Source organism: Tursiops truncatus, chromosome X (assembly GCF_011762595.2).
Source record: "Tursiops truncatus isolate mTurTru1 chromosome X, mTurTru1.mat.Y, whole genome shotgun sequence".
Taxonomy (NCBI): domain Eukaryota; kingdom Metazoa; phylum Chordata; class Mammalia; order Artiodactyla; family Delphinidae; genus Tursiops; species Tursiops truncatus.
The window spans coordinates 14,810,190-14,824,996 of NC_047055.1; the positions used below are offsets into that span (position 1 = coordinate 14,810,190).

The following is a 14,807-nucleotide window of genomic DNA, read 5'->3' on the forward strand; positions in this document are numbered from 1 at the left end:
ATGGATATCTTCTTTTGTGAGGTGCTTGTTCAAGTCTTTTGCCCATTTTTTTTTTTTTTTTTTTTTTTGTGGTACACGGGCCTCTCACTGTTGTGGCCTCTCCCGTTGCGGAGCACAGGCTCTGGACGCGCAGGCTCAGCGGCCATGGCCCATGGGCCCAGCCACTCCACGGCATGTGGGATCTTCCAGGACCAGGGCACGAACCCGTGTCCCCTGCATCGGCAGGCGGACTCTCAACCACTGCACCACCAGGGAAGCCCTCTTTTGCCCATTTTTAACTGTATTGTCTTTCTTTTGCCTTTTGCTCTGTAGTTTTTATATATTCTGCATACAAATCCTTCGTCAGATATATGCATTGTGAATATCTTCTCCCAATCTGTGGTTTGCCTTTTCACTATTTTCATGGTATCTTTTGATGAAAAGAAGTTCTTAATTTTAATGAAGTCTGATTTGTCAACTTTTTCTTTTATGGTTAGTGTTTTTGTATCCTGTTAGAGAAACCTTCTCCTATCTCAACCCTCTTGCTTTTTTATTTATTTATTTATTTATTTGAGTAATTCTGATTCATTAGATTTTTTTAAACATCTTTATTGGAGTATAATTCTTTTACAATGGTGTGTTAGTTTCTGCTTTATAACAAAGTAAATCAGCTATACATATACATATATCCCCATATCTCCTCCCTCTTGCATCTCCCTCCCACCCTCCCTATCCCAGCTCTTGCTTTCTTAAAATTTAATTACAATCTTTTTTCTTTTTCAGAGAAGCCTTGGTTGTTTTGTTTTGTTTTTAACCTGCCCACTTCATAATCTAATGGATCTGGCCTCTCCCTATTGTGACAAGAAACTTTTTGTGAAACTAACATGAAATTAACAAGGTTACAATGCCAGTAGCATCCATCAAACCAAATTAAATTTAGAGTGAGACTCTACCAGCTTACTGAAAAGCTATGTATGTCACTATTGCAACTCCCAGGAAATGGAGGAGATTCCACATCCGGTGTATGTTATAAGCACTAATATCCGTTCATTCACTGCATCCACTGCAGACCTGGATAAATCCTAGGGAATGCAATGTGTTGTATTTTATACATTTGCCAGGGCAAGTTTATGGTAAAACACTTCCAGTGCTCACTAACAGGAGGTTCCCAGGATGCACAGCATCTCTGTTAAAGCTCTTACAAAACCAGAGAATGTACATGGATATATGATAACACTGTATATTGTTGGTTGAGTATGCCTAGTGCAACTTACTGTGTATAGGGCATGGAGACCCATCAACAGTACTGGAAGAATATTTAGTCCTTGGTTTTATTGTCATTAACATGTTTCACACTTCAAATATAACCAAACTAATAGATGTGAATTTGGGATACAAAGTGAATTATTATCTGTACTGAGCGTCCCAAAACACTGCACAGAACATCAAAAAATGTACCTTTCCCTTAGACCTTAAATAATTTTCATAAAATTAAGTGACAAAATGGACCTTAGAGATCACATAAACCAGTAATTTCTTAACCTGAGGACCATAAAAGACCTGAAATGGTATGCAAAATTATTTGAATGGTATGCATCATACTGGGAAGACAGTCCATAGCTTTCATCAGATGGTAATGGAGCTTCGTGACTCATAAAAGGTTAAGAAGTGCTGGTCTACTCTGGTAGTTCTCAACTGGACACAATTTTGCCCCTGCCCAGGGACAGGTAGCAACGTCTGGAGACATTTTTGGTTGTCACAACTAGAGAGGGTGCTACTGGCATCTAGTGGGTAGAGTCCAGGAATGCTGCTAAACATCCTAGAATGCACAAAACGGCACCCACAACAGAGAGTTATTTGTCCCAGAAGAGCAATAGTGCTGAGGTTAAGAAACCCTGGTCTATTCCAATCTTTCACATTTCAGAAGACAAATGTAAGGTCCAAACAAGTGAAATAACCTGACCAAGATCACAGAGATAGTTAGTGACAGAGCTGGACTGTGGGCCCTGGTCTTTTGACTCATGCCATAATGTTCTAACCAATTTGCAGGGGAGTAAACAAAATTCTTAAAGTTCAATAATTATCAGTGGAGCACCTCTTATTTGTTGAATAGATATGGTAAAAAGAAAGAAAAATATAAAACAGACTCTCAGCCCTCAAGGAGTTTACCATTAGTAGAAGAAACAACTCATACACAACACATTCAGATCCTAGTATATACTATGTACAATAAAGTAATTTAGGAGAACTAACAAAGTGCTCAAGGGTGGGTAGAGAAGAAGGAAACACATTTGAGAGCCATTTTGAAGGAAAACGCATCAAGTCCTGATGTTAGGGAGGACCATAGGAAACGAAGGAGATAGAAAGGTTAACAGTGACTCCGAGGCTCTAAGCCTGGATATGCGAATTGATCAGATAACTCTTGTTTGGTTAAGTACCACAAGCACTAAAAAAATATGCACTTCCCTACAGTGCAATTAGACGATATCTATTACAATTTAATATTTTAATTGGAAGCAATTCTACTTCCATCGATTTATTCTACAGAAATGCTTACACCAATATTAGAAGACAAATAAAAATGCATATTACAGCATTGTTCATAACGGAGAAAAACGGTAACAACTCAAATGCCTACCTATAGGGGATTGGTTAAATTCATTGTGTTAAATCCACACAGTGGAATACTATACATGTATTTTTTAAAAATTAAGTAGATGGATATGTATTTGCCTGAAAGCTGTCCAATATATATTGTTAGGTGAAAAGCAAGTGGTAAAAACAGTATGAATAATTCGACCCTATTTTTATAAAACAAAAACATATATTAATATACACACAGGAAAAGAACCTGAAAGAATATACATAAAGGTGTTAAAGGTGGTGATCTCTTGGGAGGGGGATTATAGGGACCTTTTCTGTAATGTTTGAATTTTGACAAGCAGGCATTAATTTTATAAGGAGAAAAATAAATATTTGTTTCAATTTGCTCTGCTTTGAATGAACAAGGTAGGGGGCTGTTTTTCCACTTGCGTGGAACTTTTCCACAACTTAGTTCACACATATATTTCTGGTCTGTAATCTAATAAAAAGTTGTCAAAATTCTATAAGGAGTGATTGAGAGACAACTCACCATTAAGACTCCAAAATGGGTGAGATGGTCACACTGACAGATTGTGTAATTTAGGTTTGTTTCCTTTACTTTACAGCCTGACGTCCACCTTGCCCATCTGCAAGCGACAGAAGGGAATTTCAAAGCAATTTTGCTTTTCTCAGAAATGTTTAACTTTTCATTATATGTACCTTTCCAAAGTGTGCTATAATTAGTATCGTTTGTTAAGGCAGCAGGATAGCCGTATAATTGAACACTGAAATTAAATTAAGTCTAATAGGCAAAAGTGACTTGTGGGGAACTTCGTAAATGGCATAACTTCTTTGGTTCTCACTTTTCCCATTCTTCTACAGATTAGGACAGACTTCAATGATGAACAACAGTTCTACCACCATGCTGGAATGACAGAGTAAGGACTGTTTTTTCAAGGAGCACAAAGGGGAAACGGGTAGATCTAGAACTTTTTGAAGGGCATGAGCTATGGAATATAGGCTGACACGTGGGCTTCCTTGGTGGGACTGGAATAAACATCTGAAACAGCCAGCTCAACCCAGAATTCAAATGGTCTCAAGTGCTTTGCATTTAAGCCAGATGATGGTCTGGAACTCCTCAGGGCCAATTAAAGCCTCTGGTCTATTTGCCACCTGCCTAGTTTCTCACTCCTAAGCATATTCAGGGTTCTAGAACTAACCCACATACCTCAAGAACCTGTAGAGCTTGCGTACTAGACCAGGTTTAGAGTAAAACCTCCAGAGTAGTACCAGACCAGAGGGGTTATCCTAGGGCAGGCATCTAAGTGTGGTCAAAATTTGTCCATCCAGGATAATGCTAATAGATCCCAGAAGTTCTGGATCCATGGACAGAGGGGTAGGGGCCAAAGATGACCTGGGAGGAGCCCAGCAAGAGGCATTATGAACACACAGATCAACTTAATGAGGCTGTGGGGAACAAAGCCTACCATTTTACAGAAATCTTATCCTGGGCGACTTGGAGGGGACCAGAACAGGACAGCGCTATCTCTGTTATAGGAAAGCAGTAGTATTCCACATGCCAGGGAGTCGAATGGGAAGAGAATTTCCCCCTTTTCCCCCCAGAACTCCGAGGATACTAAAAAAAGGAAAAGTCCCAGGCAGAGCTTCCACAGGTGGAAGGCCTGGTCCCAGAGCCACTCCTGACATTCCAGGGGCAATTGCTTCCGTGTGGGAATTCTCTGAGATTTGGCTATATCCCTGGAGATTCCAATGGCAATGACAAGCTTAAGAGGAACCCATTCAGCAATCCCCTTCCACGACCCCTTCTCTCTTTTTTTAAAATTTTTATTGGAGTGTAGTTGATTTACAACATTGTGTTAGTTTCTGCTGTACAGCAAAGTGAATCAGTTATACATATACATATAACCACTTTTTTTAGATTCTTTTCCCATATAGGTTATTACAAAATATTGAGTAGAGTTCCCTTTGCTATACAGTAGGTCCTTGTTGGTTATCTATTTTATATATAGTGGTGTGTATATCTCAATCCCAGTCTCCCAATTTATTCCTCCCCCCTTTCCCTCTGGGTAACCATGTAAAAAATCAAATTTTTCACATCCGTGACTCTATTTCTGTTTTGTAAATAAGTTCATTTGTACCATTTTTTTTAGAGTCCACATATAAGCGATATCATATGGTATTTGTCTTTCTCTATCTGACTTACTTCACTCAGTGTGACAACCTCTAGGTCCATCCATGTTGCTGCAAATGGCATTTTTCCACGACCCCTTCTCTTATGGTCCCCAAAGACTCATACCCAGCCAAGCAGGAAGGACCCTTCGAGATCAACTAGAAAGTCTTATCCCCTTCGTGAAAAGATAAAAAGATTGAAGCCCCTAGAGAGTAAATGGACCACCCAAGGTCACACAGTCAATGTAGAAGAGAAGAAGGAAAAATGTGGCCAGTCTAATGGGAAAGACAGATAAAGAGAGCCAGATCTTCATCCCTTAACTTTCTTCAAACAGCTCAGGACTGCTCTGTACTGGGTCTTGCAACTTTGTTTCTTCCAGCTTGCTGAGTTATGTGATTTTTTCCCCTGATCTCCAAAATAAGTCTCTTCTCAAAAAGAAAGTTTTACAAAAACTCCCATGCCCTAATTAGATATGAAACTCATGTTTGTATCTTGGTCATTCAGAGTCCCCTGTAGGGTCTGATAAGACAGTAACTTCAGTACAACTCGCTCCCATGTAACTGCCAGATAGCAACATGGTCAGGGGCAAAGTCTCATTGAGAACCAAGGCCAAAGCTTGCTAAGAAAAATACTTACTGTTATTCTCAAGGTCCCAAAAGGCACAGTGAACTTGATCATAATTCTAGAAAAAAGAAAAATCAGAGGCAAATACCTTTCCTTGTGATCGTTACCATACAATGACAACTACACACAAGTGTTTTCTTCTCAATGTTTTCTCAAACACTAGACACACACACACACACACACACACACACACACACACACGGACCGTTTGTGAGTTGGTTTTAAAACGAACCCCAAGAATCTTGGGGTTTACAAGTGAGAAAATAGTATGTTACTGCTGCATGGTGAACTGGTATGTGTCCTTTAAAGCATTTGGTAACATAAGAATTTGCCACGTCCTCCTGGTGCAAAGTCCAGGAGGGGACTGTAGATGGTCAATGCAGGTCTGATGTGAGGTGGGTGTTTCTTGTGGAACTGTGGAATTTGAGGCTCACAGTTTAGGTCAAGCCTTATGAATACAAGATTGAGCCGCCTATCATTAGGCCTAGTGAACATTCCTGAAACACTCTTGCAATCTCCAAGGAAATGGAGGGCAATGAGAAATTGGTTATGGGGGATGCTTGGAGAGCTGTGGCCCCAGCCAGAATGAAGAGATCTTACCCATTAAACATGCTTCATTTCGTATCTATTTCTGTTTAAGTTCCCTCTCCCACTCTTCCTTCTTCCCTTCTAGAATTAAGGTCCATGAAAAATGTGCTGTACCGTATGGTCTTTTAGATTGGCAATGAAGGAAGCTATTAAGACTCCACACTGGACATACATTAACATCAAAGAATGGAATAGTAGTTCATTCTTATACCACGGCTAAATTTGATCATTTATTAATATATTCTTTATGTTATGCCATACGACTATGGTTTTAATCATTTGGTGATAATTAATACATATTTTAATGCTCTTCATGGAAAATCAAAGGATAAAAATGTTCCATTATTTTGAATGAAGTGGTTTGCCTCCCTCAAAAATAAACGGAATTAAGTATCATTTAGAGTGATGGGACAACCAAAAGATCCACCTGCCCCCCCAGTGACTCCCCGCCAATCTGCCATTGTTCTAGAAACCCACTATATTATTTATCCCTTTAGGCTAAGGCATTATTTCTAGAAGGCCCCAATTACAATACACCTCTGCTACCTGGAATGGGACAATTTTCATTAAGTCTTGGAATCACATCTGTTAAGTAGCCAATGTTTTTTTTAAATATTTATTTGTCTGCGCAGGGTCTTATTTGTGGCACACGACAACCCTCCCAACTTAGTCTAAGAGATGTAGTTTTCTGTAGTGAAAAGGCCAAAGTTGGAGAAACACACTGCGACCCAGGATTGAATTAACCTGCTCTCTGGCTTTATTTCCTTGACTTACAAAATGGCGGCTGTTCAGGGAAAGGAAGTAAACCATTGCTCACTCTTCCACCTTCTGGCTCTAGGCTCCAGTTGTACCTATTTCACTTCTGAACCTTTACAGAAGCAGTGTCCTCTGCCGGAAACACTCCTCCCTCCTTTCCTCACCCTTTTTCATCTTCTAGCTGGTACTCAACCTCGGGTCTCAGCTGATGCCTCTCCTACAGCTGGCCTTTCCTGAGCTCCCACACAGGGGTAGATGCCATCCGCGTGCTTCCAGAGCCCCTGTGCCATATTGTACTCGCCTCGTGCTTTGTCCCTCTCCCCGAGGACTGCCCGCGAGTGCAGGGGTGGAAGGGGAGGCACGTGTTTTCCAGGAGTGGTGTCTTATCAACGATCCTTAAGGTAGTATGTTGTAATGACAGTTAAGATTTTGATTAAAAGATGTTAGAAGAAGCAGTGTGAAAGCAGGGCTGTGAGACTCAGAACTTGGGGGGGGGATGGGATGTAGTTAAACGGTGGCATCTCTTGTAAGTGCTTACTCCCCCAAAACAGTGGCCCAGGTCCCAGCCTCAGGTCACCCCCTTCCATGTGAGAACCTCCCCCCACCATCCAGCACCACACAAGACACACAGTAGGAATTTAATAAATATTTCCTAACTGAATAAATAACTGGGTGAATAAATGAATAAACTGTGTCACCTCCAGCAGGTCCCTTCCCCTCTCTGGGTCTCAATATCCTCATTGGTAAAATGAGGAGATGGGACACGATGAATTATAAGGACCCTTCCGGTTCTGAAATTGATGGTAGGCTACTTCTAATCCTCCTTCATCTAGCACTATGACGTCTGAAGGCTAATTTTGGCAAAGATCTTTAATCTCCTTCAGTGGAAGGTGTTAGTGAATAAAAATGACTTATTAGGTGTGAAATCTATGCAAAACAGGTTTATCTTTTATTCTACAAAACAAGCACAGCTCTCTGAAGAAAGGAGAGAAACTAAGACTAAAATAATGGCATCTGAGATGATACAGAGAAATTACAAGCTCACCAAAATGGCCTGAGTGCTATGAACCACATTCTTAATTTTTATTAAAATTATTTGTTCATTAACTGGCCTGTCCTGGGTCCAACCTATTATTTCCATTAAAAAAAAAAGGTCTAATAAATATATAGTTACTGAAAACCTGTTGGGTACCTAGCCTTGTGCTAGGTGCCATGAAAATAAAACATGCCTGAGCCATGATATATGCCACAACCTCCTTGGGAATACGAATCTAGAAGCTAGGCAGAGGTGTAAGACAAGAATACAAGCAGGGGGGTGAGGACAAGAGCAGGGACTCATGAACTCCAGGCAAACTTCCTGGGTGGAATTTGAGCTAAGCCCACAGGAACAAATAGAATTTAGATAGAGGGGGAGCAGTTACAGAATTCCAGGAGAACTGAGCATCATGCAAACATAGCTAGAGATAATGTGTTATATTTGAGTTGGTATGTGGTATGTTTAAGCTGGCTCAGTACAACCTCCCCCAAAATAACTCTGAAAATTTGACCATTAGAAATTCATTTCTTTGGATAGCATCCTTAGAAAATGCAAACACACCCAGGTATTAACATTTGAACCTCTTAAATACTTGAACTTTGGAGTCAGACATCCTGGGTTTGATTCCTAGCTATGCCACTTCCTAGCTGTGTGACCTTGGGCAAAACTACTTAACTTCTTTGTCTTAGTCTGTTAGGGCTGCTATAACAAAGTCCAGATTAAGTGGCTTATAAACAACAGAAATTTATTTCTCAAAGTTCTGGAGGCTGAAAGTCCAAGATCAAGATGCCTACATGGTTGGGTTCTAGTGAAGGCTTGCTTTCTGGTTGATAGATGGCACCTTCTTGCTGTGTCCTCACATGGTGGAAAGGGTGAGGGTGCTCTCTGGGGCCTCTTTTATAAGGGCATAATTCCCATTCATGAGGGCCCCAGCCTCACGACCTAATCACTGCCCAAACAACCCACTTGCTAATACCATCACCTTGGGGGTTAGGATTTCAACACAAGAATTTTGAGGGGACACAAACATTCAGATCACAGCACTCTTTGAGTCTTGGTTTCTTGTGAGAAGTAGATGAGCTATTAAGTGTAAATAACAACAATTAATAGCGATTATCAACAACGTCATGCAGGGGCTTCCCTGTTGGCGCAGTGGTTAAGAATCCGCCTGCTGAGTCTGTCCTACAGAGTGAAGTAAGTCAGAAAGAGAAAAACAAATACCAATGAATTTGGTAAAGTAGCAGGATACAAAATTAATGCACAGAAATCTCTGGCATTCCTATACACTAATGATGAAAAATCTGAAAGTGAAATCAAGAAAACACTCCCATTTACCATTGCAACAAAAAGAATAAAATATCTAGGAATAAACCTACCTAAGGAGACAAAAGACCTGTGTGCAGAAAATTGTAAGACACTGATGAAAGAAATTAAAGATGATACAAATAGATGGAGAGATATACTATGTTCTTGGATTGGAAAAATCAACATTGTGAAAATGACTCTACTACCCAAAGCAATCTACAGATTCAATGCAATCCCTATCAAACTACCACTGGCATTTTTCACAGAACTAAAACAAAAAATTTCACAATTTGTATGGAAACACAAAAGACCCTGAATAGCCAAAGCAATCTTGAGAACGAAAAACGGAGCTGGAGGAATCAGGCTCCCTGACTTCAGACTATACTACAAAGCTACAGTAATCAAGACAGTATGGTACTGGCACAAAAACAGAAATATAGATCAATGGAACAGGATAGAAAGCCCAGAGATAAACCCACGCACATATGGTCACCTTATCTTTGATAAAGGAGGCAGGAATGTACAGTGGAGAAAGGGCAGCCTCTTCAATAAGTGGTGCTGGGAAAACTGGACAGGTACATGTAAAAGTATGAGATTAAATCACTCCCTAACACCATACACAAAAATAAACTCAAAATGGATTAAAGACCTAAATGTAAGGCCAGAAACTATCAAACTCTTAGAGGAAAACATAGGCAGGACACTCTATGACATAAATCACAGCAAGATCCTTTTTGACCCACCTCCTAGAGAAATGGAAATAAAAACAAAACTAAACAAATGCGACCTAATGAAACTTCAAAGCTTTTGCACAGCAAAGGAAACCATAAACAAGACCAAAAGATAACCCTCAGAATGGGAGAAAATATTTGCAAATGAAGCAACTGACAAAGGATTAATCTCCAAAATTTATAAGCAGCTCATACAGCTCAATAATAAAAAACCAAACAACCCAATCCAAAAATGGGCAGAAGACCTAAATAGACATTACTCCAAAGAAGATATACAGCCTGCCAACAGACACATGAAAGAATGCTCAACATCATTAATCATTAGAGAAATGCAAATCAAAACTACAATGAGATATCATCTCACACCAGTCAGAATGGCCATCATCAAAAAATCTACAAACAATAAATGCTGGAGAGGGTGTGGAGAAAAGGGAACACTCTTGCACTGTTGGTGGGAATGTGAATTGGTACAGCCACTATGGAGAACAGTATGGAGGTTCCTTATAAAACTAAAAATAGAACTACCATATGACCCAGCAATCCCACTACTGGGCATATACCCTGAGAAAACCATAATTCAAAAAGAGTCATGTACCAAAATGTTCATTGCAGCTCTATTTACAGTAGCCCGGAGATGGAAACAACCTAAGTGTCCATCATCGGATGAGTGGATAAAGAAGATGTGGCACATATATACAATGGAATATTACTCAGCCATAAAAAGAAATGAAATTGAGCTATTTGTAATGAGGTGGATAGACCTAGAGTCTATCATACAGAGTTAAGTAAGTCAGAAAGAGAAAGACAAATACCATATGCTAACACATATATATGGAATTTAAGAAAAAAAATGTCATGAAGAACCTAGGGGTAAGACGGGAATAAAGACACAGACCTACTAAAGAACGGACTTGAGGATATGGGGAGCAGGAAGGGTAAGCTGTGACAAAGCGAGAGAGAGGCATGGACATATATACACTACCAAACGTAAGGTAGGTAGCTAGTGGGAAGCAGCCGCATAGCACAGGGAGATCAGCTCGGTGCTTTGTGACCGCCTGGAGGGGTGGGTTAGGGAGGGTGGGAGGGAGGGAGATGCAAGAGGGAGGGGAACATATGTATATGTATAACTGATTCACTTTGTTATAAAGCAGAAACTAACACACCATTGTAAAGCAATTATACTCCAATAAAGATGTAAAAAAAAATGTCAAGAAGGTATATCTACATAAAGTGTAGTTAATACAATAAAATAAAATTAAAAGAAGGAAGAAAGTAGATTGGAGGTTTCCAGGGGTTGAGGGGAGGAGAGAATGGAGACTGACTGCTAACATGTATGGGGTTTCTTTTAGGAGTAATTAAAATGTCCTAGAATTAGTGGTGATGGTTGCAAAATCTAGCAAATAGACTAAAAAACACTGAATTGTACGCATTACATGGCTGAATTTTATGATGTCAGTACCTCCATAAAAAATTTTAACTACATTGAGATTAACTTATACTTATCAAATCAAGATCCTAAAAATCTGATAGCATGCTGTGTCGATTTGAAGATGTTCTGAAACAGGCACTTTCACACTTTGCAAGTGGGAGTATAAGTTGGTGCAATTATTACAGAGAGCATTTTGACACCATCAGAAGTATGATTTATTTGAAAAGACACATGCACCCCAATGTTCATAGCAGCAGTATTTACAATAACCAATACATGGAAGCAACCTCAAAGTCCATTGACAGATGAATGGATAAAGAAGATATAGTATATATATATATATATATATATATATATATATATATATAATAGAATATTACTCAGCCATAAAAAAGAATGAAATATGCCATTTGCAGAAACATGGATGGACCTAGAGATTGTCATACTAAGTGAAGTAAGTCAGACAGAGAAAGACACATACCATATGATATCACGAATATGTGGAATCTAAAATATGACACAAAAGAACTTACAAAACAGAAACAGACTCAGACTTAGAAAACAAACTTATGGTTACCAAAGGGGAAGGGGGAGGAGGGATAAGTTAGGAGTCTGGGATTAACAGATACAAACTACTGTATATAAAATATATAAACAACAATGTCCCTCTGTATAGTGCAGGGAACTCTACTCAATATCTTTTAATAACGTATAATGGAAAAGAATCTGAAAAAGAATATATATATTTACACATGTATAACTGAATCACTTTGCTGTACATTTGAAACTAACACATTGTAAATTAACTATACTTCAATTTTAAAAATACTAAAAGAAAAAAAGGAAAACCATTAAAAAAATTAAAAAATAAAATAAAAATACTAAAAGAAATAAGACAAATAAGAAAAAAGTGAAATGATAATGTAAAGTCTAGCTTTATCAATTCAAAAAAATTTTGGCATAGCAAATAAAAGATAATTTATCTTGAAGAAAAGTATGACTGACCCAGCAATTCTACTTTTAGGAATTTATGGTTCAAGCATACCATACTTACACAAAATGACACATGCATGATATCCATTACAGCAGTATTTTAAAAGTAAAGTGTAATTATCAAGTTAAATTACCATCCGCAGGCAACGGTTAAAGAAATCAATTGTAGCATATTCATGCAGTTAATACAACTCAGTGAAAAAAAGAATGTATATTATATTATCATATACTAGTATGATAATATCTGCAATATAATGTTAAGAGGAAAAAGCAAGGTGCAGAACAGCATGTATAGCACGCTCCACTTTGCATACAAAAAGGGAAGAAGAATACACACACACACACACACACACACGCATTTCCTTACAGATGCATAGATATCTCCTTGGATACTAACTGAATGGCTGGGGTTAGCAGTGGGAGGGAGAGGTTTCACTGCATACACTTCTTTATTTTTTCAATATTGAACTATATGAAGTATTACCTATCAAAACTTTTAAAAAATTAAAATAAAACAAAAAATAATTAGCCAACAATTATAAAATAAAAAACATTATAAAACAGAAAACACTGACCGTTCTGACTTCTCATGCTCCACTCCCACCTCCACCAATGTAACTACCTCGTTTCTGAAATTGGATTGTTGTCAGGTAGGTTTTTCTGTGGGTGGTTTGCCTGTACTCTCTCTGGTCTCAGGTCAAGTAGACAAACTAACTGAGTTCCATTATTTCTCTAATGTGTACAGAACAGTCTTACCGTCACTTATTGTAATATTAGCAAGGTCCACAATCTTATTAGGAAGCGCTTGAAGCAATTTGCATTGTTTAAACTTTGGTTTTTCCCAGTGAGATTTGCCAGTGTTGATACTGATTGAGCTGAAAAAGAGAGGAGAGATAACAAAAAGCTTCATGGTTGGAAGATGAGGCCAGAATACTTTGAAAGCAAATGGTGAAGGAACACGGTGTGTCCTTGGCATGCCTCCCCTTTGCCCATTCCCAGCCTCCTGGCTGAGATAGCAAAGGTGGTAGCCCAGTGTTTGTACAGTGAAGAAAACTTTGCTCTTGGGGAGCAAGTGAATCTAGGGTCCCCATGCAGGAGGTATAAACAGGCAAGAGAGGCTGAGATGGAGCAGGGCCACATCCATCGGACCGAGAGTCAAGGCAGAGATTTTTGCCCCTCTGGACATGACTCCTACCCTCACTTTTGCCCCTTACCCTCATTTGAAGAGGGAATTCCTGTTAGAATTGTGGTCTCTATTTCAGCATATTAATTTACTCAAGGCAGTTAGTATAGCACCCTCTGTGACTCACTGGCCTTCATCATCCACCCTCCACTATGCCCCATCCAATGCAAGCCAGTTCATTTCAAATCAGCTAACACATTTATTGGGAACCTTCTCTGTTCTAGGACTGGTAGTAGGTACTACAGACAAACAGGGCAAGGTCTCGTCCCTTGAGGAGCTTGTAACTTGGTGCTTTGAGACTGTAAATGTAACTACATTTATTAGGCAAGATATGAGATGGAAAAAGTGTAGAAACAAAACAGAATCTGTTGAACCATCAATCAAGGAAAACTTATTTGCAACTTTTGAGCTGAGCTGGACGCTAAAAGGACGGAGATGGAGAAAGTGTCCCCCACTCCTCCAACCAAGCAGAGCAAATAGCACAAGCAGAGAAAGAGATGCAAGTCCAGAGTGGCAATGGCCCTTGTTGGCTGGAGTGCATGTTAGGGAAAGGAGCCTGCAGGTCTTGAGTACGTTAGGGGTTTGGACTTAATTCTTGAGGCAATATGGAACTGGAGTGGGAGATTGGAACGATGACAGCCATACGTTAGGAAAATCACGCTGGTGGAGTGTAGCTGGGGGCTAGTGGGCAGTTAGAAGGCAAGGAGACTACTTTAAACGTAGGCACCCAGGGAGTGGCAGTGGGGTAGGAGAAGAAAGGGTAGATGTGAGCTCTGATTATGACCACAAAAGCTGCATGACTTGCTAAGTGATTAGATGCAGGCAGGAAGAGGTACGACCCAGTCCAAGATGTCACCCTCCAAAAGAGAATTTTTAAGCTTTTGTCAAAACCTGCTGCCCCTCTGGCCTGCCCACTTAAGTTAATGGCATAAACCAGTAGCAGAGAGTAGGAAAAGAGGGGCTGATGATTTCAAAAAGGAAAATGTTAAAGTCAACGATAGAAGAGTGATTTAGTAAATTATTATGGCCCATCAACGAGGTAGCTTCTGAGGCAGGTTTTTGAAAAAGTCATTAAGAAGATGAATGTAAAGCATGGAAAACGTTTGATAAACCACTGAGTGAAAGGGTGAATGACATTAGTGCTATAAGGACGGTGAATACCACTACATACAATTTAAAGGGCATACGGTGAAAGGCCAAATGGAAAAATACAACTTAAAAAGAGCTGTGTTCAGGTCGTGGGATTATGGGAGATTTTTTTTTCTCTTCTGTTTTGAAATTTTTTCTGGAATGTTATTATATGGCATGTGTATGCTTAAGTAGGTCCACAAGGTAAAAGAAAGAAAGGGAGGGAGCATGCTCAAATGACATGGAAACATGCTCCCAATTAAGCAGACCTTTATGTATCT

At 39.4% G+C, this 14,807-nt stretch overlaps 1 protein-coding gene across 1 annotated transcript in view; it reads right to left on the minus strand.

Annotated features, from left to right (window-relative positions):
* ADGRG4 (adhesion G protein-coupled receptor G4) overlaps nucleotides 1-14,807 on the minus strand; it is a 70,673-nt gene that overhangs the window by 13,856 nt on the left and 42,010 nt on the right. Inside the window, 6 exon segments of the mRNA XM_019918982.2 lie at nucleotides 941-980; nucleotides 983-1,061; nucleotides 3,113-3,209; nucleotides 5,386-5,435; nucleotides 5,837-5,892; nucleotides 12,972-13,090. Of these exon segments, the coding sequence (XP_019774541.2) occupies nucleotides 941-980; nucleotides 983-1,061; nucleotides 3,113-3,209; nucleotides 5,386-5,435; nucleotides 5,837-5,892; nucleotides 12,972-13,090 (441 nt within the window).